Below are 27,641 nucleotides of genomic sequence, written 5' to 3' on the forward strand. Positions count from 1 at the left end.
CACTGAACATTGTAAATAACCAAAATGTGGTTTCTTTACTTTCTTGCAGGAAACAGTATCTTACTCTTCCAGTGTTCAGTCACATTTAATAAAGATGAATCTTTCCAACAATTCAACACCCTCAGCTCTTTTAAAAACAAGGAGGCCGGGGCTTCCCTGGTGGCGCAGTGGTTGAGAGTCCGCCTGCCGATGCAAGGGACACGGGTTCCTGCCTCGGTCCGGGAAGATCCCGCATGACGCGGAGCGGCTGGGCCCGTGAGCCATGGCCGCTGAGCCTGCGCGCCCAGAGCCTGTGCTCCGCAACAGAAGAGGCCACAACAGTGAGAGGCCCGCGTACCGCAAAAAAAAAAAAACCAAAAAAAACCAAAAAACAAGGAGGCCGACTTTTCGGAGATATTTTTTAAATTTACAAACCGTGGTGTTCTTTCCATTAGTGATAGAAAAGAGTATTGCTTGCCAATCAGACATCAAAGGCTCCCCTCCTAGGTTGAGGCTTCAGGAATGGGGGTGCAATTATTGTTGAAAGGGAAACGGATTATTTAAGATCAGCTGCTTCAGTGCCCTGATACTGTGACAGGGTCTGCAGGTGTACAGAGTTTGCCTATTGATACAAATTGAATCTGAAAATAGCAATTTATTCACCAAATCAAGCCAATCACTGCAATGCAGTTTTCTCTTTCGGCTCTTATTTCCAACCAACCACTCTTAACGAATTTGCAACTTCTGTTTTACAGTGAACATTTCTGTTTTAGGAAGGGGATTGGGCGAGCTCTCATGGAAAGCCTTTCTTTTAGCCTTTTTAACTTTGAGGCTTCATTTTAGAAGACAGTTTGTTTATAGTTGTACTACTTAATCTAGGCAAAAATGATCAACACCTGTTCCAAATTGGTACTCCCTCCCACACTCCTTTTTCTCTTCTCCACCAACTGCCATTTGCCTTCCATTACCCATAAAAAAGCAATCACATTAGCATCCTTTGTAACACAATTTCAAAACTTCAAAGGCACGCCAGAAATTCTAGAGTAAACTGCATCTTCTATATGCCAACATAATCAACTTCCAGGAAATGAGAAAGAACATAAAATAAAGACATATTTGAAGTGAATCTTTTGATTCTAACAGTTACTTCAAGTGACAGCTAACAGCCAAGTCAAGAATTTGAAACAAGTAAATGAAAGATAGTTTACCTGAAGTGAAGCAAACAGACCAAAGAACTCTCAATTTGGATCAAAAACTGGACAACTAAATGGACCCTCTCAAAGATCTGAATCAACACACATCCCTGGCATTTTGCCAGGCTTTCCAAAGCTCCTGGATGGAGAAAGATCCACAATGGCTAAGCACAGGTTGTTGTCATGGCTACAAGCAACCAACAGAAAAAGAAAGTAGCTTAAGAAAAAGGCAGTTGGGAAACACTTAAAAGAAAAACAGGCTGGACTGGAACAAATGCATACTTAAGTGAAATTTTTAGGCAAAGACTATATTCTTTATACAGACTCAAAGAATATAAACAAAGAAAATAAATTATATCAATAACAGACCAGACTATATTTTAAGGATATCCCATTTTATGAGGGTTTCTATCTGGAGGAGAAAAAGGAAAAAAAAAAAAAAAGCAAGAGGAAGATAAGGAGGAAGAGAAGTGATAGGGATAACAGTAGCTCTTGTTGCCAAAATTGTTTTCTTGGCCCTTCAGAAAAACAAAACCTTCATGCAACTGTCAGTCCATGTACTACTCTAAATTCTTTATCAGGAAGCCAACCAAATGAGAAATTTGTATTTTACCTTCAAATCAGTGTATTTTAATGTAAATGGATGATGGGAAAACATTGAACCTTTTAGATCAAATGATATAGAACTTTAATAGTCTGGTGAAAACTTTAGCAAAGATTGACCAAAACCAGATGATTAACTATTAAAGAGCAAAAGTTTCTGTTAGAATAAGCTAACTCCCACCATACTCAATGGCCATTGGTCATAATTTCCATGTTTAGGAGTGCAACACTCTATGGGCAACAGTGCACTGGAGCTGTTAAAACCTGTTAAATTTTCAGGAATTTTGTGATCCAGTTACTAAACACAGTCATTGTTAAAAATTAATATATAAGAACTTATGATTTAGTAAATTATATTAAAATCATTGCTTTACCAACTTTTACTCTTGTCAATGATCTCGAAGTTGTTCCATCTATTGTAAGTGTATGGTACAGATAGTATGTAGTGCACCATATGTGCATCCCTTTTCAACTCCATGCTCTGTGATATCATGTTGGTAGCTTGAAGGACTCACACCATAGAAATTACCAAATACACAGGGCTTGATTTAGTGATTTGTTGATTATCTAAACTTGAGAGTGATGGAGAAAATATTAATACAGAATAAACTTAAACTGTGTCATATCTGTAGCCATTACTTGCACATAGTAGAAGAAGATGATGAAATGCTCTTCCAACATTTGAAAACTACTACCTGATTAAACAAATAAGTGCTTACATTGTTGATGAATGAATGAAGTTCTGAAATATGTCTTACTTCTCTTTTACTTCTGTTTTGCCTATTAACATAAATGAAAATATCAGAAGATTCATGTCAGAAGTATACTCATTTGTCATTTGCCAGTTAAATGAAAATATTCTGTAAGAATCATTTGGTTATGTGAAATTTAGCATGAAATATGTTATTGTAAATTGTGAGCTATTCATTCTTTATATCAGTAAAATATGTAATAAACATGTGTCTGTGTGAGTATGTTTGTGTGTACACATGCTAGGGAAGAAGTTATTGTTCACTATGGTACTGTATTCTAACTTTCTCTTCTAAATGGACATGTGAAAATTGTTTAGCATGTTTTATCTTAACTCTTCTGTGAAAAGCCAAGCCATCTGTTATAGGACACTACTAGAACACTGGACAAATGTAATGAAAAATGAAAACTAAGTCATTTCAAATATAATTCATGAGATGACCAAGAAAATCTAATATGAATGTTTCCTTACTCTTCATTAAGTATTCAAAAATCTCTATTTCTATTGAGGGAAGCCCCTTTGTTTCATTTTTCTCTCCAGACCGCAGGAGCACATTCAAAAGTACATAATTATGATCTTGCCATTGGCATCAAAAATTAAAATATTCTCTTTGGAAAAAAATCACGTCGGAGCATGAAATTAATATTGATCTACTTAATTTCCACTTGTTGCATTCCACTATGTGCTAAGTTAAAAGCAATCCCATTTTTGAAACAGTAGACTGAATATTACTAGGGGAAGGTGGGAAGGAGTGGTTACAAAGGCTTGAGGGAACTTTTGTTGATGTTTGAGATGTCCACTATTTTGATTGTGGTAATGGTTTCGCAGGTATACCCACATTTCAAAACTTACCAAGTTACTTTTTTTTTTTGCAGTATGCGGGCCTCTCACTGTTGTGGCCTCCCCCGTTGCGGAGCACAGGCTCCAGATGCGCAGGCTCAGCGGCCATGGCTCACGGGCCCAGCCGCTCCACGGCATGTGGGATCTTCCCGGACAGGGCCATGAACCTGTGTCCCCTGCATCGGCAGGCGGACTCAACCACTGCGCCACCAGGGAAGGCCCACAAGTTACATTTTAAACATGCACATCTTATTCCCTGTCAGTCTTACCTCAATAAATCCATTTTGAATGTTTCTAAAAGATAGGTTAAAGAATATGTATATGTGCTTTTACTACATATATTTATATATAATACTATAATATAATGCTATAATATTATATAATACTATGTAATACTATAGTATTATACTATATAGCATTAGTGTTACCACTGTGTAGCTGATTTTGTGCCTATGTTTTATCTTTTGTGCTATGTTCTTTTAAAAAAGTAACAAATGACTGCGCATGTGTATCAGCTACAAGGTGCTGGGATTGAGGCTTTCAATTAACACTGTAGGCATCACACCTGTTGGTGTTCAGCTGTAGCAGCGTTCTAGTCATCCTACTAATAGAAGAGACAAAGAGGAAGGTAATGCTGTGCCTCTTTGTCAAGACAAACCCTCCCGCAGCGTTATTAATCTTCAAGAAAGTTCCCCACCAGCTACTTTCCTGAAAATCCCGACAACAAAGCTGCCCTCGGGAATTGACCACAAGCCCAAGGAATACCTAGGACTCCTAGAATGTATGTATGCCAATCTCCAGCTTCAGACCCAGCTTGCCCAACCGCAGATGGCTATTTTGGAAAATTTAAAAGCATCCATGACACAACTGTCTCCTGGGAGAGAAAGCAAGAACTCTTCTCTCCCAGCCTTATCTCGTAATCTGTTGTTAAATCACCTCTCCAATTCAGTAAATGAATTGTGGAAAAATTAAAAAAAAGTAACAAACATTTTATGATAAACAGTTATTATGTATTTTAAAGTAAGAAAAACACTACATACATAGAATGAATTCTTTTTTTTTTTTTTTTTTACACAGCAATACCTATTTATTTACATATTATCTATAGTTGCCTTTGCACTAGAACAGAACTGAGTAGTTGAGACAGATTATTTCACTTGCAAAGCCTGAAATATTTACTATCTGGCTTTTTACAGAAAATGTTTGTCATCCTATGAGCTAGATCAAGAAATAGTATACTATCAGCATTAAAAAAAACCTCCCTTGTCCCCTCTCCCAGTTATAACACCGTCCCTAACCACTTTCCTGACTTCTAACACCATAAGTTACCTTTGTCTTTTTAAAAATCTCTATAGAAATGGAATTGTACATTTTTTTTGTAACTGGCTTCTTTCATTCAATATCATATTTATAAGATTCTTCCATGTTGCCACAGGTAGAAGAACTTCATTTTCATTTCTGTAGATTATTCATAGAATGTGTACCTGAAGCAAAATGATGAAGCAGGTGAATTTGTTCTTGATACCCACTCCCATCTTTCCTTCAATTACATGTGTTCTTTTTTTGTTTTGTTTTCATTTCCACTCCCAGATAATTTCCATTTTTCTCCCCTCCCCCAACCAGTCCCTCAATCCTCTCCCAGTACTTCCGAGCACTGCTAAGGATTAATGTGCTAGCTGGTTGCATTTCAATAAGCAAAACATATTCATTCTATACATAGAATGAATTCATTTTTAAAGTGAGAAACTTAGAGAAAAAAAGATGTTTAACTATTAAAGTTAGTTAACCTAAGACTTATGAGACTACAAATTTTAAACTTTCCTTTCTTGTACTTTCATTCTTAATATGTTTTTCTTCTATATATTTTAATAATACCTGTTACTTCTCTACATTGAAAAATATGTCATTTTAATACCTATTTACAGTACACACACACTGACACCTTAGAATAAATGACACCTTAATTTTGATGGATTACCTATAAATTTAAATAAGGGCTAGACAAATTTTGACATCTTCGAAGAGTTTTATTCTTTCTTAACTTAAAGTTTGACTATTAGAGTTGAATTAATCAGAAAGATAATTCTGGCAAAATTATGTTGGTCTGAAATAAAATTACCTTCTAAAAATAGCTTATATGAATTCTGTAATTTTAAACAAGTCTGTTAATATATTTTTTATCAATTTCTTGATTTATTCAATAAATATTTTGACTTAAACACTGATTATGCAAAAATGAATGAAAAAGTGATCTGCTGTCATGGAACTCATAATATCAAGGCAAGACAGATGAAATTATAATTTTGATAAAATACTTTAAAAACTGTTGGAATTTTTTCTTATCAGGAAAGGAGAGCAGAAAGAGAGGAGAATATATCTTCCTCCAATTTGTCCTGAGATGAAATTTATATGTAAAAAGCTGTGCAAAGTTAGAATCATGAGAAAAATATAATGTCTTCTTAAAAACAATGTTAATACTGTCTTTTGTAAGTTTTCACACCTTCTAATTATGTAATTCTTGAAAATATCCTATGTAGACTCTCGTGGAGGCCTGTCCTCAACCATAAAGAATTATCTACCTTTTTCAATATCTGCTATCTTTCCACCCCTTCTAAAAAGTGCTTCAGTGGTTAACCTCTTCATTCAAAAGCTAATATATCCCTACGTTCCCTACAAAGCAGTTTCCTTTACTGGCATAATTCCCCACCTGTGTTTTAAGAGCCTTGACTACGTTGTTTTGCCTTTTAGTTTGCAATGTGCTTTTGAATGATCAATATGCATTACGGAACCATGCTTATTCATTGTTTTTTCCCAACCAGAAAAACACATTGCAATTCTGGCGAGAACATTTAAACATAAATAATACTACTCACCTAGTGCAACCTCTCATTACTCTCCATTTTTCAACTCCCAAACTCAAAGATTTCAGTTTGGTTTTCTATAATTATTTTTTCATTCTTTCCAGGTAACTTTCTCAGTTTAATAAATAATATTTGGAATCCCTTTATCTTCCTGTCAAAATCATTGTAAAAATGAACAGAGGGGGCTTCCCTGGTGGCGCAGTGGTTGAGAGTCCGCCTGCCGATGCAGGGAACACGGGTTCGTGCCCCCATCCGGAAAGATCCCACATGCCGCGGAGCGGCTGGGCCCGTGAGCCATGACCGCTGAGCCTGCACGCCCGGAGTCTGTGCTCCGCAACGGGAGAGACCACAACAGTGAGAGACCCGCTTACCAAAAAAAAAAAAAAAAAAAAAAAAAATGAACAGAGGCCTTGGGACACTGACAACTTCACAATTTTTGAGCCAGCCACTTTTCTTGCTGGCTTAGTGAGCCCATTACAGAAAAAGACTGCATGTTGTCTTGCATGAGTAGAAGAAGAGATGTCCCAGGTGTACCCTGCATTGGACCTATAGCTTTAGACCAATAGCAAAAAAACATCTTCCATGAGCACAAATAAGCAAAGTGGAAGACAGTAAATTGTTCCCGTAATTCAGACTGCTTAGAAGAGCCTCTAAGACCCAGCACTCTTTCACAGAGTAGGTAATTTCAACTGAGATTGAGTATACTTCTGCCAGAATCCAGGTGCCTTCTGCCTGAAATACTCTTTATGAAAAGATTAGTTTGTTCTTCATACCTCCTTAGAGCCTGTACCCTGCAGGTTGAGGGTCTCTCCCTCCATATGTTAAAGTTTACCTCCACTCTTCTCCCATTGCTAATTAAGGGTGTTGTCTGACGACTTAGGAAGAAAAATTCCAATTTTTTTACAACACAATCAAAAGTAGCAGATATAAGAAAATCTAATACATCCACAACTCCTAAAGTAAGTTTATTTATTTAGTATTTAAACAAGTCACTCACAGTAATCTATTCAAACTACTAGTAACATTGATTGATACAGGAAACTTAGACTAACTAGCCCTAAAATTACATGTTATGTTTTCAAAGTTGACATTTTGAGAGTAAAATAAAGAAAAAGAATTACTGCTTCACACTGACTTTGTATTCAAAGCATAAATGAGTGAAAAAAATCGAACCATTTATAAAGCTTTGAGAGAGCTGTAATGTTGCCTCTTTATTTATGTTTTTTTTGTTCAGCCATAACCTACTTTGAAAGCAGGTGTTAAGAAAAGAACCAATAATGAAAACACAGTGTAATCTAAAGCTGGAAACATCCATATTTTTTGTAATGAGCAAACAGATAAAAAACAAGTTATTTCAAAAAATTAAAATATATGTATATATAATGAAGTTAAAAATTATCCATATTTTCTGCAGCTTACAATAATAATTTCTTCCAGAACTTTTAACTCTTTTCTTACCTGTAAAATCCAATTCAAGTAACACATGTACCCTCCAAAATACCTTGTTATTCTTTGTTTAAAATATAATTTTATAAGATATTGCATTTTTCATTGTTTGAGTATTTATAGATCCCTTTTCCATTATTTATGTCTGAAATATTTGCCTTGCTAGGGTACTTTATGGAGAATTAACAATATTTGTATTGTTTTTGATTTATTATTACAGAGTTAAGAGAAGCTACCTTTGGAAACTACTCTTTTCAAAGAGACAGAGCCCTTCTGGTCTTACTAAGACTTCATATGATTTTGTAGAAATTTGCCAATGAAAAATAGAGGAAAAAATAATTTCAAAACAAATGTTCACAAAAGTTTTAATAAGAGGAACAATTCTACAGAGAGCACAGGTGCACTTGTACTGGCAAGAATTTTGCAATTAGCCATTGGGCTTCCAGTGGAAGCTGTTAGAAAAGCCAGCAATCATAAACTGTAGATGTGAAGGCAATTGCTAAATGTTTTTTTTTTTAAATTAAAATTTCAGCTTTAATAAGAAAAATTTAAGAAGTAAATATTTTCAATTTAGAGAAGTATAACATTGTTTGTATTTATGCAAAAATTCTGTTGATATTAAAAAAGAAAATGGTCTCCTTTGTCCTAAGGTTTATACCTAAAACCAGAATGTTATTACATGTTATTGACACAGTTTGAATGAGACTCATTATAAGACTATTTGGACAAATTTCTGTGCTATTTTTTAGTTTGAGTTAAAAATAAACTGTGAAAGCATGAGTACCATTAGCTATATTGTATAAAGGGCACAAAATTTAAGAAGATAGTTTTTAATACATATATGAGGATTGATGCTGTTCCAGGCAAGTTGCTGAGTAACAATTTGAAGAGCTTGCTTCCTAAGTACAGCAATCTGTTTTGAAGCAATGTTTTGAAGCAGTAAGTATCAGTTATTAGTTGTAGACCTATCAGAATGTTTTTTATAGTTTGCAAAATCTGAGTCCCTGAATTCTAGCATTGACTCATGTTTTTAGTCTGTTTGCTAAGTTTCCTTCTAAATTGTTAAAAAAAAAAAATTACATAGGTCTGAGGAAACCCTTGGAATACAAGCTGGGCACCCTACCCTGACTTTTGGTCCACATTTTTTTTTTTTTTTGCCATTCCTTCAACATAAATGTACAAGTAAGGAGGCTATAATAGTCACCTTCATACCAATGAGAATTAGAATTTCTCTCTTTCTTTCTGTTGTGATTATTTATTATAAAATAGTACATCTATCTTTTTACTGGATTTTGAAGCAGGATAATGATATATTTTCTACGTTAGAGTTGTGGGTGACTGCAACGAAAAGTTAATGTTCATATATATGATAGCACCAGGTAAGCAATGAAAAGGTAATAATGAAGGGGGATAAAAGGAACTAACCCAATGTTCAGGAAGTGTTTTTTCAAAGATACAGAGGGGCTGAGTTCATCTGTCACAGATGAGACACAAAGGACTGAAGGAAAAAAATATGGAACATTAATAGGAAAAATTGCTGTTATCCAATCTCTGGGAAGACAGATGTTGGAACGGTGTGCTAATGAAGGTATGTTGATTTAAAGAATGTCTTTCTGCCTGGAACAAGGGTGTGAAGCCATGATAATCAGTGCTGTGACAGGTGTCTTATGATCTTTAAAGGAGGGAGGACAAGAGAATTTTGAAAATTCTACCCTTCACAAATGCTATATTCACATCACTGAGTCACTGGTCCCTGGAACTGCCTACCTCTCTGATATCTGTGATATGAAATTATTAAATGTCTTTATTGCTTAAGGAATATTTGATTGAGTCTTCTTATACTGGAAATCATTCCCAGTCTGTGAAGCAAGACATTCAGTATCTTTTGAACACTTAATGTGCATTTCAATTGTGTTGATAAAATAATAAATGAGACATCTATTTACTGAAGACAGCAAGGATTAGAAAGAAATTCAGACTCAAATTATTTTATAAGAAAATCACTGTTACAACTTACAAACTTGAAAAGGATGGTGTTTTATTTTAATTTTCATAAATAAAATAGCAATATACTCATACATTTTATACTATTTGAACTGTGAATAATAGCATACATATATAATAATCTAAGGCCAGTTCATTACATTTTCAATACACTCATCCTGCCTATGACATTCATACCAAAATCTTCATTATTGGTGAAGTGGGATTTTACTAATGATCTTCCAGCTTGTTTTGTTAAAGCAAAACAAAAACATAAACCAATGGACACTGTAAAATACATATTTGTGCTCTACCTGTGCCATCCTGGGCCCAGGAAACTACATGGTGGAACCAACTCTGAAGGAATAAATATAGTAAACATTTTTTTTTTCTAAAAGATATACTGTGACATTGTTTAGGTCTAAAGTTTTCATGCTAGATTGTTCTTCCATTTCTTAAAATTTTATCTGTTCAAAACAATTTAAACTATTCAAAGTATAATTTAATGCACATAAGTTCAGAGATATCTCACTGCTGAAAGTTTAGTCTATTTGTTTTACTATCTTAGTCAATCCTAGAATAATATTTCATTCCTACAGAAAAGAATTGCATGATTACATAATGAATATAGTGGTGTTGAAATATTGTGCTCTGTTTGTTGTGTGTACACATATACACATATGCATATATGTATATTCATGTATCTGTACATGCATACCTTGTTATTACATAATGCTTAAAGAGAGGAAAATGCAGGTTCAATGATTATCAAATAATTGTTAATTTCTTCATGACATTTTTGAAGTTCAAAGCTGAAACATTTGCTCAGTTGTTTCACAATTAGATTTCACACCAGAGGTATGCCACAGGATACAGTGGCAGGCAGGTATGTACAGTCCAAATTGTGCAAGTCACGTAGAGGGCATGTGTCTCTTTCCAAAATGTCCTATCAAGGTTTATTCTTATATGGATGTGCTAGACATAACATTTACTTGTATATATATATATATATATATATATATATATATACACATTGTACATTAATAGATATAATCCCCACTTCAATTCTTCTATTGTATTTACTCAGAATTCCCATAATGGCTGAATTATGTTCATAGAGTTAATACACAGTTTCTAATTTCTTAAGCGAACACCTGCAGCTGTTCATTACAACATTATGCTTCTCTTAACTTTTGAACCTTTTAAAACTGAACTCAGAAATTGGACTTCAATAAAAGCGAAGACTGCTTCAAATACATAAATATGCAAGATATAATTATATGATTTAAACTATATGTTAAAATTATATTATGAAAATTAAATTATATATTAATTTTTGATTTGTTAGGGAAAAAAATGGATGGTAATTATGAGAAGGCACCTAAGGTAAATTTGAACATGAATTAATTAACTTTGCTTGGAATCAAGAAATCTCCCCACCAAATTTGTCTTCACAACAATCTCAAAAAACTGAAGAGGAAAAAATATATCAGAGCAAACATATCACTACTTCCACAGCACTACTTACAGCAGGTTACCAAGGATGAGAACTGTTGTCCTATCTGTGCGTAAAATAATACAAATATTTAGAAATTTAGCACATAATCCAACATTTGTTCTTGGTTGATTTTCTCATCTGCTTAAAATTATCTGACCACACTCTGATTTTAACCTTGAAAACTTATAGACATAAATCATTAAAACTGTTCCAAACAATAAAATGTTAAAATATGACAAAAAAGAACAACTCTTATATATTTTCAAAGCTCTGATAGATTTTCTCTTTTCAAAGTGATTAGTCATGCTGTTGTCGGAAATTGGAACAGCACAGGAGCATTTTAGGAGAGTCACTGTCTGTTCTAAATCTAAAAAGGAAAAACATGAAATGCCACATCTCATAATAAACAAAGTGTATTCAGACACAACTGTAAGGAGGAATATTTTGTAGGGGAATGCATGTGCCTTTCACAAAAATGTTGTAGGTACTGTGAGATTGGTTTTGCCCCACTGTTTCGTATTTTATCTGTATTTATAAGCTAAAGTACAATTCCCCAAATCAAGTTTCCAGCCATTCAAATCTCTATTCCTACATAAAGCTGTAAACCCACTAATCTCTCAGCCTTTTGATAAGTCAACACTGTAATCAATAGCATGCTGCCTTTAGGTCTCAGGGGCATCCTTTGATTAACACAAGCTTTCCAAGAGAAACATACGAGAATCATATCATTGCAACTGAATCAGACTGTCATGAAACTTTGGGAAACTGAGACATTCAAGGGAAATGTGAAAATGAACAGTAGTAGATAAATGTCAATTTCAGAGGTTTGGACATTTTGTTATATTTAAATTAAAGGCAATGTTATTTTGGTTCCTTCCTGCTCTAAACATGCTGGTTTTCTCTTTTAGGAGATTCTGATAAAATATGTGATCATCCCTTGCCAACATTTTCGATTCCTCTTCTGTGCAGACAGCGGGGTTTATATGATAAAATTTTAATGACCATGGACCTGCATAGCAAGCTAGGCACTGGCACATTTTCAATAAGGCTATGCATTTGTTAAGACTGGCATTGGGTGGAATTCTCTAAGTGGAAGCCATCATGGCTTGAAAAGCAGGCTTAGTAGTCATAGAAGCTGCTCCGGAGAAAACATCATTATCATGCAGCAGTCGTGGGATGAAATGGGGATTTATGAATCACTGCCAAGGAAACTAAATTACGGGCTGTAAATTAAAACTGGGGTTTAACATATACCTGACACTAGGCTGGAGGATCTAGTTTTCAGATTACCCCACAGACTTAGTTAAAAGCAGCTTTAGAGTACCCCTCAATCCCTGATACATTCCCTTCATCTTTCCACAAAATCCTACACTATTTTCTGGTTACAGTGTCATAAGGGGGAAAAGTCTAAATCAACTCAGGAGAGGTTTTGGATTTCTTTTTAACTTCTTTTCAACTCCAGGTTAAGTAGTGTTGGAACTGGGGGAAAAATGCTCACTTTATTAATGTTAAATCATGAAGTTATGGTACTTGCTTGGTTTGCACAGAAATGGTTTTGGGGCTTGGCTTCTTGATTCATATATGTATCCTCAACCCTGAGCCTGGGTATATTTACACTTTCTGTAGGTTTACTGTAGCTATTCTATGAACAGATAGAAAAATCCACTATACATTTTAGATTTTAAAAATGTTATTTAAAGATTTGTTGTTGTTCTTCATAACTATGGCCATCTTTATGAACTCTTATGATCCCAAGTATAAACACAAAATCTGAAGGCTTGATTCCAAATCTGTATGTACCATCTTACAGAAATGATCAGGTGTCTGTTGAGTACACAATGCTATTCTTGTTTTGTTGTACAAATCTGATACTAGGAGAGTTCTTTCTGTGGAACTATATTGCAGCTTTCACATGACAGAAATATTTTGAAAGTTCTCCTCTGGCACCAAGCACACTGTCACAGAGCATAGAAATGAGAGATGGAAACTCTCAGATAGGTCATGGTTCAGGACTGTTCCATTCCATAAATGAAAATTTATTACTGCTATTCTTCAGTATCTTAGAAAGATAAAATTAACTGGATCTTCTTCTAGTAAAAACGACGAGTTTGAGAATGTAGGGGCAGAGTTTATTTACCCCCATAAACCTTAAGTCTTAGCCAATGGAGAAATGTCTTTCTGAGAAATAAGAATATCAGAATATTGGCATACAGAGTGATTTTTTGGTAATAAAAATAGTGGAAAGGTTACTGTAATGGAAATGAAAAGACTGTGGTGGTGAGAGGGCTGGAGGAAAGACTTTAAATATTAGAATATTGTTGTGAGATAGTACAGTAAGGAAAAGAATTCCCAGAAGCTTAACATTAAGGTATAAATAACAGTTCATATGGAAATGATGAAAACAGCTGTTAAACAGAAATCACACATGCTTTAAAATAAGTTACAAAAATTCCACTTGAAATCAAGAACTCACTTAGAATCCAAGGAAATCACCTCTGATAATGGCTGCCAGTATAAGAAATTGTTTGGGGTTTTATATTATAAAATGAAATAAATTTTAATTTAAGATGAACGTTTTTGGAGCAAAAATATTATAACAGTGATTACATTATGAAAAGACACATACCTCAAACATTTTCCAGATATATTTTAAGATCACTGTAGATCTGAGAGAGTATGAATAAAATGATTGTAAACATAATTACTGTAGATAAGTATAGTAATTTAAATGCACATGTATATGTTTAGGATTTTAGAAAACTGCAATCAGGTGTGATGTTTATAGTATTAATTTTTAAAGATAATTGATCATAAGGTAATAACATAGTAGATTGCCTTAACAAACATACACATGCCCCAAATCTAAGTTAATTAAATTTGAACCAAACTGTATCCAATTTCCTGATGAAATTACAAATCTAATACTTAAAAACACCTAGTCAAATAATCTACTCTTTCCCATGATAGTAAAGCACTTAAACAATAATAATCCATTAATAAGACTTTTTTTTTTTTTTTTTTTTTGCTGTACACGGGCCTCTCACTGCTGTGACCTCTCCCGTCGCGGAGCACAGGCTCTGGACGCGCAGGTTCAGCGGCCGTGGCTCACGGGCCCAGCCGCTCCGCGGCATGCGGGATCTTCCCGGACCGGGGCACGAACCCGTGTCCCCTGCATCGGCAGGCGGACTCTCAACCACTGCGCCACCAGAGAAGTCCCATTAATATGACTTTTTATAAAAATAAACATTGAGATCATATTGAAAACCTGGAAATATGTTTTTCAATAACCAATGGCTTATGAAATTTTTAATCTAAGTAAAAACAGTGGGAGCAGGGAAGAGTGTTGCCAGGAAGAAATACTTAATACATTTTGCTGCTAAAAGGTTAGTATTTTGGGGAAACAATAGATTCATCTATGCAAATAAAAAAGTTACAATTTGAATAAATAATTAACTACCAAAGACATAAAAATACTTATTTTTATTTCAGAAGGAAAACTCTACTCCTCCAAGACTTAAAAAATTAAGTATCCTATATTCACTTTGAATATTTTTCTCCATTATAATTGTTAATTTTGAATGATGTATGAAACATTGATAGATATATTTTAAATTAAAATGAGAATTCGTCAGTATACCTTATATATGCAAATGCACGGCTCCAAATGAACATGCTAATGTTTGGGGCATATCAGGCAGAGTAGGCATTTTGTTTGTTTGTTTTGCCGTCCCAGGATCACTTTCCCCTTCAAGGAGTCCCCCTCCCCAACAGTCAGTCCAAGAATGTCAGATAGAGCTGACCACAAACATATCCCTTCCTGCTCAAAGTTTGGACAAATGACCCAGGTCTGGCCATTCACAATATTTGATCTACTAATCACACTGACTAGTTAAGCCTGGAGCATTTGATTTGAGCCACAGTAATGAAATTCTCTTTCTGGACTCTTTCTAAAACAGCAAAGATAGAATAACTAACACTTAGGAAATGTTAAGTAAGTGTAAGGCCTTCTAGACACTGCATGTAATAGCTAATGTAATCCTCCTGATAACCTCACTTTTTTTTTTTTTTTAGGTGAAGAAGAAAAGAATAGCTTTATTGCTTTGCCAGGCAAAGGGGGCCACAGCAGGCTAATGCTCTCAAAATTATGTGTCCCACCTTGGAGGGAGTAGTGAGAAGTTTTATAGTAATCGTTCAAAGAGGGTGTGTTAGGCTCGTGAACATTCTTCTGATTGGTTGGTGGGGAGGTAAGTGGGAGGTTGGTGGCATCATCAGCCTTCTGGTTCCAACCGATCTGGGGTGATAACCTCCCTTTTAATGAGCAGGTAGGGAGTAGAGGTGGCCAAGGAACACTTAGTGAAAAGAGCCTTACTAGAAAGAAAGCCTCAATGGAGCAGAGTTGATCTAGAGATGGGAAATAAAAGGAAAGCCCAGGTACTGACAACATTATTCAAGCAACAGGACATAGCTGACACTCAAGTCAATGCAGCCAATGCCTGAACTTTTCAATACTATCAGCCAATATGTTCCCTTTTATGTTTAAAAACAGTTGGTACAGTTGGATACTGTTTCTTAGAGTGAAAAATATCTTGATGAAAAAAGTAGGATAATGTATTACTTTTGAATTTTTATTTCATTTAATTATTATATTTATATTTCCTTTAATGTTCTATATGCAATTCAGTAGACATACAATGTCTAGATAGATGATAGATAGATATTATAGGTAGATAGATAGATAGATAGATAGGAAGAAAGAGTGATTGAGAGAGGAGACTTAGAACTTTAATCTCAAATGAAGAGGAGTTTGCTTACTGGAAAGACAGAAATGAAAGGTCTTTGTTTTCTCTCCCTGCCTCTTCACTAACTTTTCCAAGACTGGATTGTTATAAGAATCTATGAAACAGGTACCATAATAACGTGGCAGAAATAAATGCTCACAAACAATTGCATTTGCTCCCTTATGTGTTCAACCCCCGGCATTACACAAGGTCATGTGACTATTTCTGGCCACTGAACTGTGATCTAAGTGAAGTTTGTCACTTCTAGGTTTTGAGTACAGAAAACACACACACACAATTCTCCATTCCCTTTCTATTTTGTTGCTCTGGCAAAGCCCCTAGGTTCCCAAAGGTGCATCTCCAGTATGGGCTCATATTGTCATCCTGGATCCCTGAATAACTGTGTGGAGTGGAGGTGTTCTGTTATGCATGGGGTTTGTAGAACAAATGAGAAGAGAAGTTTCGTGATGTTGAATCTCTGAGATCTTGCAATTTGGGGAGAGGTGAATTGTTTTATTTTACTACAACATGACCTAACCTATCCTGATAATTGCAACACCTCTGTACTTTTGCTGGAAATAAGCTATAGAAGATAGTCTCCTGAGTTCACTCTATCTCTATAATCTCCTTTAAGTCAAACACACTATACATTCAATTAATATCAAGTAATTAATATACAATTTTGGTTAAAAATGTGTTTTCAATTGTGTTTTCCTGATTAGTGACTTAAGTTCTTATTTAAGATAAAGCCACTTCTTCTCCTGTTACTAAATACATTCCAGAGAAGAAAAACAACACAAACCCACAAAGCAAAATCAAGTATCTAAGTGAAAAAGAAAATAAAATGACCAAAACAAATATAAAATCAGTCATGTGTTATCACAAGGATAACTGCAAACAAAAACAATTAACTCTCTGAAATTTTCCTTTTTAACAAGCTGGGCTGACGTCATATACAGATAACTTTCAGTCCTTACATTAGCAATTCTCTTTCTCACTATTCATTCCAAAACAAACACTGCTTGTCTACTATGTGCCAGCCACAATGAGAGTATCAGAAATACAATGACAAATGGTGCTTAGCTCCAAGAGTTCAGGGTTTAGTAGAAAAACAGACAAGAAAATAAACTATTAGAATGTGCTGTGCTGCGCTCTAACAGAGGTATGGAATGAACTTGCAGGAGCCCTGTGGAGAAAAACCCAATGCTTCCTAAGGAGTGCTGGGCTAGAAATTACTTTAAAGGTTCTCCCTGACAATCTTTGCAGATAAAAGAGAGTTTGCCATATACAAATATTAATTACAGTGAGTACATGAAAACAGATGAATTTAAAAGGCCATCAAGTTGTGAGAAAATAAGTCATATTTAGAGAATTTTAAGAAACGCCATATAATTGGGACATGGAATTCATATAACAATCAGCTATATCATATTCAAAAGAAAAAAAATATGTCAAATGTCATGCAAAAGATTTGGGACTTTACACTCAAGGGATAGGAAATTACTTACAAATTTTAGGCTGGAAGAGGACATGCCAAATTTTTGTTTAGAAAGCTCTTCCTGGAAGTAATTTGGAGATTGTAGCACTGGGGGAAGAGATGTAAGGCTGAGACAGAGGTTGGCATCTATTGCAATAGTCCATGTAAAGAATGATTAGGGATTGAAGCAAGCCAGTTGAAATAGGCATAGGAGTGCTGTATGAATTTAAGTGATACATCAATAAGACTTAATGACCCAGCAATTCCACTCCTGGGTTTATATCTGAAAAAAACAAAAACACTAATTCCAAAAGATACACACACCATATGTTCATAGTGGCATTATTCATAATTGCCAAGATATGGAAGTAACTTAAGTGTCCATCAACAGATGAATGGATAAGGAAGTTGTGGTATATGTGTATACACACACACACACACACACACACACACACACACACACACACACAGAGGAATATTACTCAGCCATGAAAAATAATGAAATTTTGTCATTTGCAGCAACATGGATGGACTTGGAGGACATTATGCTAAGTGAAATAAGTCAGACAAAGACAAATGCTATATGATATCACTTATATGTGGAATCTGAAAAATACAACAAACTAGTGAATATAACAAAAAAGAAGTAGATGCACAGATATGGAGAACAAACTAGTGATTACCAGTGGGGAGAGGGAAGTGGGGAGGGGCAATATAGGGGTAGGGGACTAAAAGATACAAACTATTATGTATAAAATACATAAGCTACAGGGATACATTATACAACATGGGGAACAGAGCCAATATTTTATAATAACTATAAATGGATTATGACCTTTAAAATTGTGAATTACTATATTGTACACCCATAACTTATATAATATTGTACATCAACTATACTTCAATTAGAAAAAAATAGACTTAGTGATCAGCCGGGTGGGAAGTGAGGGGGAAGAGGAAGGGAAAATCTAAGATTTCCTCTCTGTGACAAAATGGATGGTGGTGCTAAATACAGAAATAAAATATATAGAAGTAGAACATTGAAAATAGTGTGATAAAATTACAGGGCCCATGGGACATGAAGGTAAAATATGCAATAGCTGGAATTATAGATTTAAATAATAGGAAAATGTTTGGGTTGGTTTAATAAGAGGGAAGAAATTTCTTAAAGTACATGGAAAAGTATTGGCCCACCTAACAAAGAATCCAAAATTAAAGCAAGTGTCAGGGTTAGTTGATCTAGTGGTTTAAAACTGCCGTTGATTACCAGTTCCTTTATCTTTATGTGTTCTGCAGTTGCTTCATAAATCCACTGTCTCTGATGGTCATGAGATGGCTCCCAGTACAATAGTCGTGACTATGTATATATAACCTAGTTCATGTCTTATAGGAGAGCTGTACTGGCCTTCTACCCTCCGTATAAATGCATGGAAACTTCAGGCAGGCCAAAGCAAACCTCTCATCAAATTAAACTGGTTTAGGCTAATCCATTTCTAATCTAGGGAAAGAGGAATAGTAATCACAAAACTAGCTCATTTAAACAAAGTTCCAGCCCTGGGGCAGGGGTCAGGATGAAGAAAGAAACCCAGACATAATCAGGGTGTTGTTGGGAATGAGGGGTAGAGTCACAGATACTAGGCAGACAACCAAAAACAGCCACAAAGCTCAAGAAAGAAATTGAGGTAATTTCTGAAACTCCTTTATCCTGAAGCTCTGCTAAAAGGGGGAAAAAAATAGAAGACAGCAAGATCTTTTGGAAGTGAAAAGTTTAAAATACCCTTTGCTTCAGAAAATAGTAAGAAATATAATCTTATAACAACATTCTATTACTAGTGTGGCTAGAAGGAAGGGATCAAAATTCCCATCACATTGTATGGCTATCAGAATGAGAACCTAAATGCCAACTCCACAAGGAATTCTCAGGGCCTCTCAAAAGTATTCACTGTGTGTTTTCTACATATAAGAAAAGTTGTGTTTGTGCACAGTTTATGCACACACATACAAAGTACAACACAGTCATTTCTGTAGTCCCAAGAGAACTATGCCCTAAGCTTTCTCCAGGCCATCCCTTTTAAAACAACTCTTAATACTTTCAATGGAGTGTGGTAAGTGGAACGGCAGATGTTAAAGTATATCCTGGGATCTTCCGAAAGTTGCTGACTTTACACTACAGTTCCAGAGATAAGCAAAGGTTGTGACTAAATCTTACTGAACATCAATAATTCAAGAAAATGACCAAATTCATGGAGGTGGTGGGGGAGTCCCTTAAGAACATGGATGTCAGTTTGTATCACAGCTTCAGTGAAGGAGAAGAAATGACTCTCAATGAAATGAGAGGGAAGGAGTGGAGAAGAAACTTAGGGGCATGACCTCTCAAATCTTTAGCAAAGTTACTAAAAGTATCAAATGTTTGTTGTGGATGTAATTTTTATGGAAAACTGATGACACAAAATAAGATATTCTGCCGGTACAGTGTGATTATAGTATAGATTGTGCACACATAGAGGGCAGAAATGGAGCAGATGATGGAAATGCAGCTCAAGGGAATTTACAAATTGTGGAAAAAGATTGAGACATTCTCAGCATATAAGGGAGACAGAACAAGTTTACTCAGGTCTCCAAGAGGCAGGGGGAACCTCAGCAGGGATCTGGGTAAAATAACATTTGGAAACAGAGCCCTTTCTCTACATCCTTATCATTTCATTGTGGATGCCTGACATGGTCAATGTCAGGCATCCACAATGAAATGTCAGTGTCAGTGGATGCCTGACATGGTCAATGTTCCCAGCTGAGTTTGAGTTGTTCTACAACATGACTCAAATGTTCTTTCCCTATTTTATTTCTCACCATACCTTATACAAATGCTGTGTTCAGGCCAAGCTAGATAGTGTATTGTGTGATTTCCTCTAAAGCATTTCTCTTTCTTCCCCATAGTGTAGGATAATTTCAATACTTATCTCTTCTCATCTCAATGCATCTGGCTGACTGTACCTGGTCCTTCTTGGTCAGTCACAGACTTTGTCTCTCTCTCCACCTCCCACCTTTGCTTTACATCACTTGCTTTCTTGTTTGATAATGCAGTGGCACTGCCCAGAAAGAAAATTAATGAAAAGGCTATGCTGTGACTAAAAAACAACAATGTTTCAAGTGACCTCAAAGGCTACTAAACTCTGAATTTTTTGATATGCTATTTGGCCATGGAATTGAAAAACCCAACTGGAAACTTTAACATCAAAAAGTAAAGGTTTTTAATGTCCTTATCATCCCTACTACTAAAATTTATTTATTTTCTAAATTTAGAAACAGTTTTATTAAAAGATGGCTACAATAAATTGCCAAGGGAAAAAAGGACATTGTATATGTGTGTATATATATTTGTGTGTATACATGTACACATACATATATATGTGTACGAGTATATGTATATATATGAGTGGATAGATAGAGATAGATGGATAGGTCTAATTGATAATGTTTAGGTTTTCATGTTGGTTTTTCCAGCTGTATAAGCTAGACCTACTACTAAAATTTAACTGAATATGATGACATGCTCAAGTGTTCCTTTTCAAAAAGAATAAACACTTAGCCTCATTTTGGCTGTCCAGACCATTGAGGAAAGAAACTTTCTATCAAATTCTGGTAATTATTGTCCCTTGATTACTTTTGGTATTTGTTTTGTTTTTATTTTCTTTTTCTTATTCTTTATTTCTTATTATTTCTTTTTATTCCCTCTCCTCTTCCTGAATGGTACTGGTGTGTTTTTGGCCAAAGAGAAAAAGGAAAAAGGAGAGTATTTATCTAAATGAAACTCATCTTATCCACCTCAGACATAAACTCAAAACATTTCAAACATAGTTTATAATACTAGGAGATCTTCATCTGAACAGATTATAATTCCATCCTTGGTCAGTGGCCCATGCTATTATTCACACTATTATAATATGTTAAGAACAAAATCCCCTGAGAATGTAATTATTATAAGGTAATGTACTCTCTTAGCTATGTGGGCTTCACTAGCAGTTATAAAAATGTTGCCAAGATTACACTGTAGCAATTAGCCCTTAGTGTGGGCTGCTAATGGATTTTACACTTAGCTTTAAGATAGAGACCCTAAGCTGTTTTAGAAAATAACTGTTAACCGATTTTTTAGATTAACAGGTAGAGACAGACTAACAAATCTTGGTCAGTCAAACAAACCTTTTTCTGTTTGATAAAACTGATAAAGCTTAGTAAAATATTAATGACTGTATCACAACAGCAAATACAAACACATGAAAAAGCATAGCTTTTTAAAAAGACTTAAGTTCAAATTGACAATGATCAGTGTGAGGATCTCTATTTTGGCAAACCCTGTAGCTTCACTCTATGTTTTCAGTGTCTGATGAATTGAGAATCTATGATGTTTTCACTTATTTTATCACTAAGAACAATCTATTGAGGGGATGTTTCCCCATGTCAGAGTGAGTCATTTGAGCTACAACAATAAAATTAAAATGGCAATTGTCTATGGTAACACAGGAAATGTATACCAAAAAAATACTCTACTGTAACATATTACATCAATAGGGAAAACACTAAGGAAGCCCTGCTTATCCTGATGAGGAGAAATACATTCTTATTTTTATCTGAAAGAATGAAAACCTAAAAAAAATGAGAAACGAGAAGAGTTAGACACAGAAGAGTTAGACTAAGGAACAGATCATTTTAGTATAGTCTAGTAAATGTTCTGCTAGGACATTTCAAACAGAGCAATGCATACAAAGTACTTATCATCATGCCTGCACAGTGAGCACATGCTATGTGTGGGCTATAATATGTATACAACATACAAAGTGCTAATGGGGAACGAAGCAGAGGCACTTGGACAAGGTTAGAGATGTCCTCTTGGTTTCATAACTAGTGGCAAAACCAGCTGGAATCCAGGTTTCTTAGCCCACTCTAATGGCTTTTCCAAAAGGCCACAGTGCTCACAGCCTCCACTGGAATGATATCTTTGAGTTGAATAGTAAGCAGCACCTGCTGAAGTGCATTTGCCTTTCTCTTCCCTTCTCCAACCCTACCCACGTAAAAACAAAACACTTTCAAAATATTCGTTATGCATTTCTAATTATAGCTCTAACCAAAATGACATCTTCAGTAGAAAAGAGTGACATTTTCCTTTTGATTTCATATACATAAATAAATCACACAACACTTTAAAGGTTAAGTTATGCAAAATATATAGTTACATACAAAGGACTCTCCCTCCTTCTGTTCAGTGGAAATTGACATCCAGAAGTTCTTCTCAATAGTCTTCTATTTCTTTCCCACCCTTGCTGGTTACTAATTTGGATTCACAATTTCACCTTAAGTTCTTGATATAGCTTTACTAATGGATATAGGAATGTGCGAGCATAATGCCTTTAAGTAAAATTAAACATATTCGTGAAAATGTACAATGGTATTCCAAGTGAAACAGCATCTAACGGCATGCCACCAAGCTCTTATATTCTAATATATATCAACTTACACAGAAAGCCAGCTCTCCTGATTTAAAAAATTTCGTGCAAAGTGAGATGAGAATGCCAATGCCAAATTGGAAGATTGACTTAAGACATTACATGAATTTATTCATCCAAAAGCACTATAGAACATATTACCAGTTTTCTACCAACAAAAGTACGGTACAATTTATGAACAGGATTTCTTTGATAAATCAACTCAGAGGGATTAATTACTTGCAAAATTGCTGTTTCGGTTATCGCTTTTCTTTTCAGTAATAGAAAAATAACTTTCAGGCTACTCCTGTTATTTTATGTGTTGCCTATCCCTTACCCTTGACCACTGACCTCATAAACTTATGATTCCAAAGGTATAAATAGGAAAATTGGTCCATAAAAAAGATCTTGGCAAGTAATTTATTTCAAAAAGGATCCAAACACTTGCTCATCTTATAGCCTAACATGAGAGCTCCTCCTTCATAGACTGGTAACTGAAAACGGCATGGAAACCAGGATTTAATGTCTTGACTGGGTGTGATTTTCCCCTTCCAGAAATCTATCCCTCTCCCAAGTGGTTCACAATCACTGCATTTTTTTTCAGGAAGGCACAGTAAATTTTATATATGTGCTATAGTGGCTCTGAAAACAAGCCCATGCCCATATGCTCAGGGCCCGAAGTGCCAGTGTCAGGAGCAAAGGGGGATGAGGTCATGCTTATAACAGAATAGCTCGCTGCCTGCTTCTTCCGTTTCTTTTCCTGTGCTTGTGCAGTGACTCGGGGTCTTTACTCCCACACAAATGTGTGTTCTCAGCCTCGGAGGGAGAAGGCCAAAAGAAAGAAATCAGACTGCCTGGGAAAACAAAGATAATGGTAAATGGGTGGGTTCGGGATAGAACAAATGTGTGAACTGACGTTCCCTGGGCCTGCAAACTCCAAGGTTATTTGGCTTCAATTAAAAGTTCCCTGGTGGCGCAGTGGTTGAGAGTCCGCCTGCCGATGTAGGGGACGTGGGTTCGTGCCCCGGTCTGGAAAGATCCCAGATGCCGCTGAGCGTCTGGGCCCGTGAGCCATGGCCGCTGAGCCTGTGCGTCCGGAGCCTGTGCTCTCCAACGAGAGAGGCCACGGCAGTGAAAGAACCGCGTACCGCAGAAAAAACAAAAGTTCAATAAAGCCTGAACTTCTCCTGGATCGTGGGCAGTTTAGAGGCAGGGCCTCTGTACCTCACAGGTGTGTCCTTGTCCTGATCAGGGACTCTCACAGTTTTTGCACACAGTAGGTGTTCATATTATGTCTTTAGAATTGAATCTGCTGCTGGAATAGCTTTGTTACCCTGACAGGCAAACACAAGGACCCATTACAGTTTCAAAGACATAAAACTGAAATACCTGCAGGGTTTGCAATGGCAACATGTGCTTAAAACCTTAGGAGAGGGACTTCCATGGTGGCGCAGTGGTTAAGAATCCACCTGCCAATGCAGGGGACACGGGTTCGAGCCTTGGTCTGGGAAGATCCCACATGCCACGGAGCAACTAACTAAGCCTGTGCGCCACAACTACCGAGCCTGCACTCTAGAGCCCGCGAGCCACAACTGCTGAGCCCTCGTGCCACAACTACTGAAGCCCATGTGCTTAGAGCCCGTGCTCCACAACATGAGAATCCATCACAATGAGAAACCATGTACCGCAATGAAGAGCAGCCCCTGCTCGCTGCAACTAAAGAAAGCCCGCATAGCAACGAAGACCCAATGCTGCCATAAATAAATAAATAAATAAAGTTCCCTTTAAACAAAAATCTTAGGAGACCTTCTAGTCCCCTTGAAAGGTAAATAATTTTTTTAGATGTGAGTGCATTGTAATCAGATGTTTCTAATAGTCTAAAATTAAAAATGGGCTGCTCTCTCTTTTAGCTTTCCTTAATTGGTACTTCTTGTTCTAATGGAAGGTGGCTTTCCTAACTACTATACTTTCTGTGTTTAGTAAAATATGAGCATACATGTAAAAATAATAATAATTGAATGACATTGAAGTCATTATTTCATGGACCAAGCGCATTGCTTTAAAAAGGATCTGAAGCATATCATATATATGGATTTTATGAGCTGTCTTACAGGCACATACTAAGGAATGATGTTGCTAACAGTAGGCATCTGTAAATTGGGGGAAATCATCTACTGTTCTATATTTCATACACGGACATCTATCACATTAGGGATAAAACATATTCTAAACATTCTGGAAAAGCAATCAGATTCTTCTTCCCAGGAATGAACAGAGTTTTCTCAAGGGACAGATTATTGTAGTTACCTCCTCACTGCTGGTGAAGCAGAAGCCCAGGAGGCGTATGTATACACATCAAGAACTTCTTAACACCTTTTGTAGGAATCTTTGCCTGAGGATGACTATAAAGAAGCCGTGTGCTTTTCAACAAGGCACCACGTACTTACTGGTAGATGGCTATCTCCATCTTTTCTTAAGGAGCTATTTCAAAGCAGACACTTACCTTGCCAGTCCATGAAATAACTGCCAATTTGGGAAATTCTTGTGCATTAGCAGTTTAAGAAATTTAATAGGTCTGTAGGAAAATATGTTCAAGGGAAACACAAAATGTATAAACATAAATACTATTTTCTACTATATTCTGAAGAACTGCATGCAGCCCCCAAATTCTGCAGATAGACAGCAAGACAAGATATCCAACAGTTAGTGTTTGTTTTGTTCCTTGCCTTCAGAAAACAATGAATTCAGAATGAACAATAGTAAATTCAGAGGGAATCATAGAGAATGAAAATGTTGTCTAGTTGACCTTAAATGTTTGTCACAGGATTTCCTGCAGGTTCTTCTGAATCCCAGGCTGATACTGTGTGGGGTGCACAGTATGGAACAAAATAATGAAATACTTTGGTTTCAATAATGAAAACGTAGCATTTTCTTCACTAGAGATTTGCTCTTTGCAGGTGGATTTACCATACTATTTTTTGTTGCAAGAGATACTTCTTGATCTGATAACATTTATTCTAGTGTCCCTTATATATGCTTAAGCAATTCACTGTTCTTTGGATCTAATCTGTTTGACCTCTCCACACACCCCTGAGCAGGGAGAGGAAAAAAAAAAACACAACTTCACCATAATGACAATTAGTGATTCCAACTACTCAGTTCTTACTATATTGGTACTTTAGTTTATATTTGCAAATTTCTACTCTTCTAAGAATTAATCTCTTTCATTGTGATCTCTACTGGGTATTCATAAGAAGCACTAATAATTATGTTCTTGGCAAGCTAATGATAATTAAACCTAAGCAAGAAAAAGAGAGTAGAACCCAGTTTATAGTGAAGTAATCATAAGCTTACTCATCTATAAGGAGTATTCAGGTACGTATTGTTATTGTACAAAGCACTTCTAAAACATGCTGTCATTTGGCTCAAACTTAATGGAAGCTAAGAATTGGTACTTTAATAATTGGAACAGTGACTCTGACTAGTGAAAGATACGAAACTAATGAAACTGGCAAGTTGTCTTCTTTAAGCCAGCAAATTCTCTGCTCTAAAAATCATGTCTATCTGACAAGCAGGAGGGTATGTCTCACATGGGATCCTAGAGCATTTACATTCCCTCAGATTTCCATATTTCATATTGCTTCTTTTTCCCTAGATACAAAACAACAAGTATTGATTCAATATCACCCTGCTGTCTATTTTAATTGAAATCTTCAGCATATATAAACATGACAAGAGTTAGAAATAGAAAATACTACTAAAAGCTCAACAAGTAATAGATATGGGTCTTTGGGGGATTAGAAACCTATTCCTTCACTTGGTTTTTGAATTGTATTAATGGCCACAAATGAAGATGCAGTAGCACTAGGAATCAATCAGACTCTGCTTAGAGCACAGATCAAGTAGAGAATATTTCAAGATTCATAATTTAAGGAAGATTCTTTATTTAACCTGCTCCAAAATAATTACCCACCATACTGACCATAGCAATGAAAATATCTACTCTTACAGCCTGTGGGTTAAGCCATTTTCTCTCCAGAAGATGCTTGTGAAATGCAAACACATTAATAAAGGGAAAGAAAACATTAAGTTAGTTTGAAATTAGCATTGACCTGCTAACTATCCTTGTCTCTCATCTTTCTGGGAGATGGGTCTGGAATAAGGACTAGGGGTTGTTTTTGTTTTTTTTAATATTTATTTATTTACTTACTTACTTATTTATTTATTTTGGCTGCGCCGGGTCTTAGTTGCTCTGGCAGGGGAACTAGATCCAGCATGCATGCCGCAACTAAGAGTTCACATGTCACAACTATTGGTCTCAATTAGGGGTAAAAAGCAGAAGGTACAATGAAAAGGTCAATCAACACAGGGGTCCATGAGCAAATAGTGACAGGTGGATAAGGAAAGACTGAAGGGAAGCTCAACATTTTTCACAACTGGCCGGCAGAAACCATCCTGCCTTTCAGTCTCTCTCTCTTTTTCCTAATACACCTTGAGCTATCATATAACTTATCAGGTCACATATTTGGTAGGCAGGATGATACAACAAACCTAATCGGAGGTTGAATAACTTTTGAGCTGTGAAATATCAGGATAATAGCTACCATGTTTTTAAGTGTTCCAGGGACTGTGTTAGATATCATATGATATTATTAATACTTGCTACAGCTATGCAAGTCCATGTGTTATAGATGGGGGAAATAAAACTTGGAGAAATTAAGTGGCATACATAAAGTTGCTATAAGTGATAAGGTT

At 35.8% G+C, this 27,641-nt stretch overlaps 2 protein-coding genes and 1 long non-coding RNA gene across 4 annotated transcripts in view; 2 read left to right on the forward strand and 1 right to left on the reverse strand.

The window, feature by feature from the left end:
* The window catches only part of LOC125961928 (uncharacterized), a 33,750-nt gene extending 32,120 nt beyond the window's left edge, over window positions 1–1,630 (forward strand). The window contains exon 4 of the long non-coding RNA XR_007473063.1: window positions 50–1,630. This is a non-coding gene — a long non-coding RNA (uncharacterized LOC125961928). The remainder of the gene's footprint in view (window positions 1–49) is intronic.
* Window positions 1–27,641, reverse strand: part of PCDH9 (protocadherin 9) — a 976,450-nt gene that overhangs the window by 752,969 nt on the left and 195,840 nt on the right. The window lies entirely within an intron of this gene.
* On the forward strand, window positions 3,343–4,338 carry LOC117197590 (TSSK6-activating co-chaperone protein-like). The gene is made up of 2 exons (XM_049701380.1): window positions 3,343–3,354; window positions 3,952–4,338. Exons 1-2 carry the CDS (start codon window positions 3,343–3,345, stop codon window positions 4,336–4,338), a joined length of 399 nt encoding a protein of 132 aa, XP_049557337.1.

Source organism: Orcinus orca, chromosome 18 (genome assembly GCF_937001465.1).
Source record: "Orcinus orca chromosome 18, mOrcOrc1.1, whole genome shotgun sequence".
NCBI lineage: Eukaryota > Metazoa > Chordata > Mammalia > Artiodactyla > Delphinidae > Orcinus > Orcinus orca.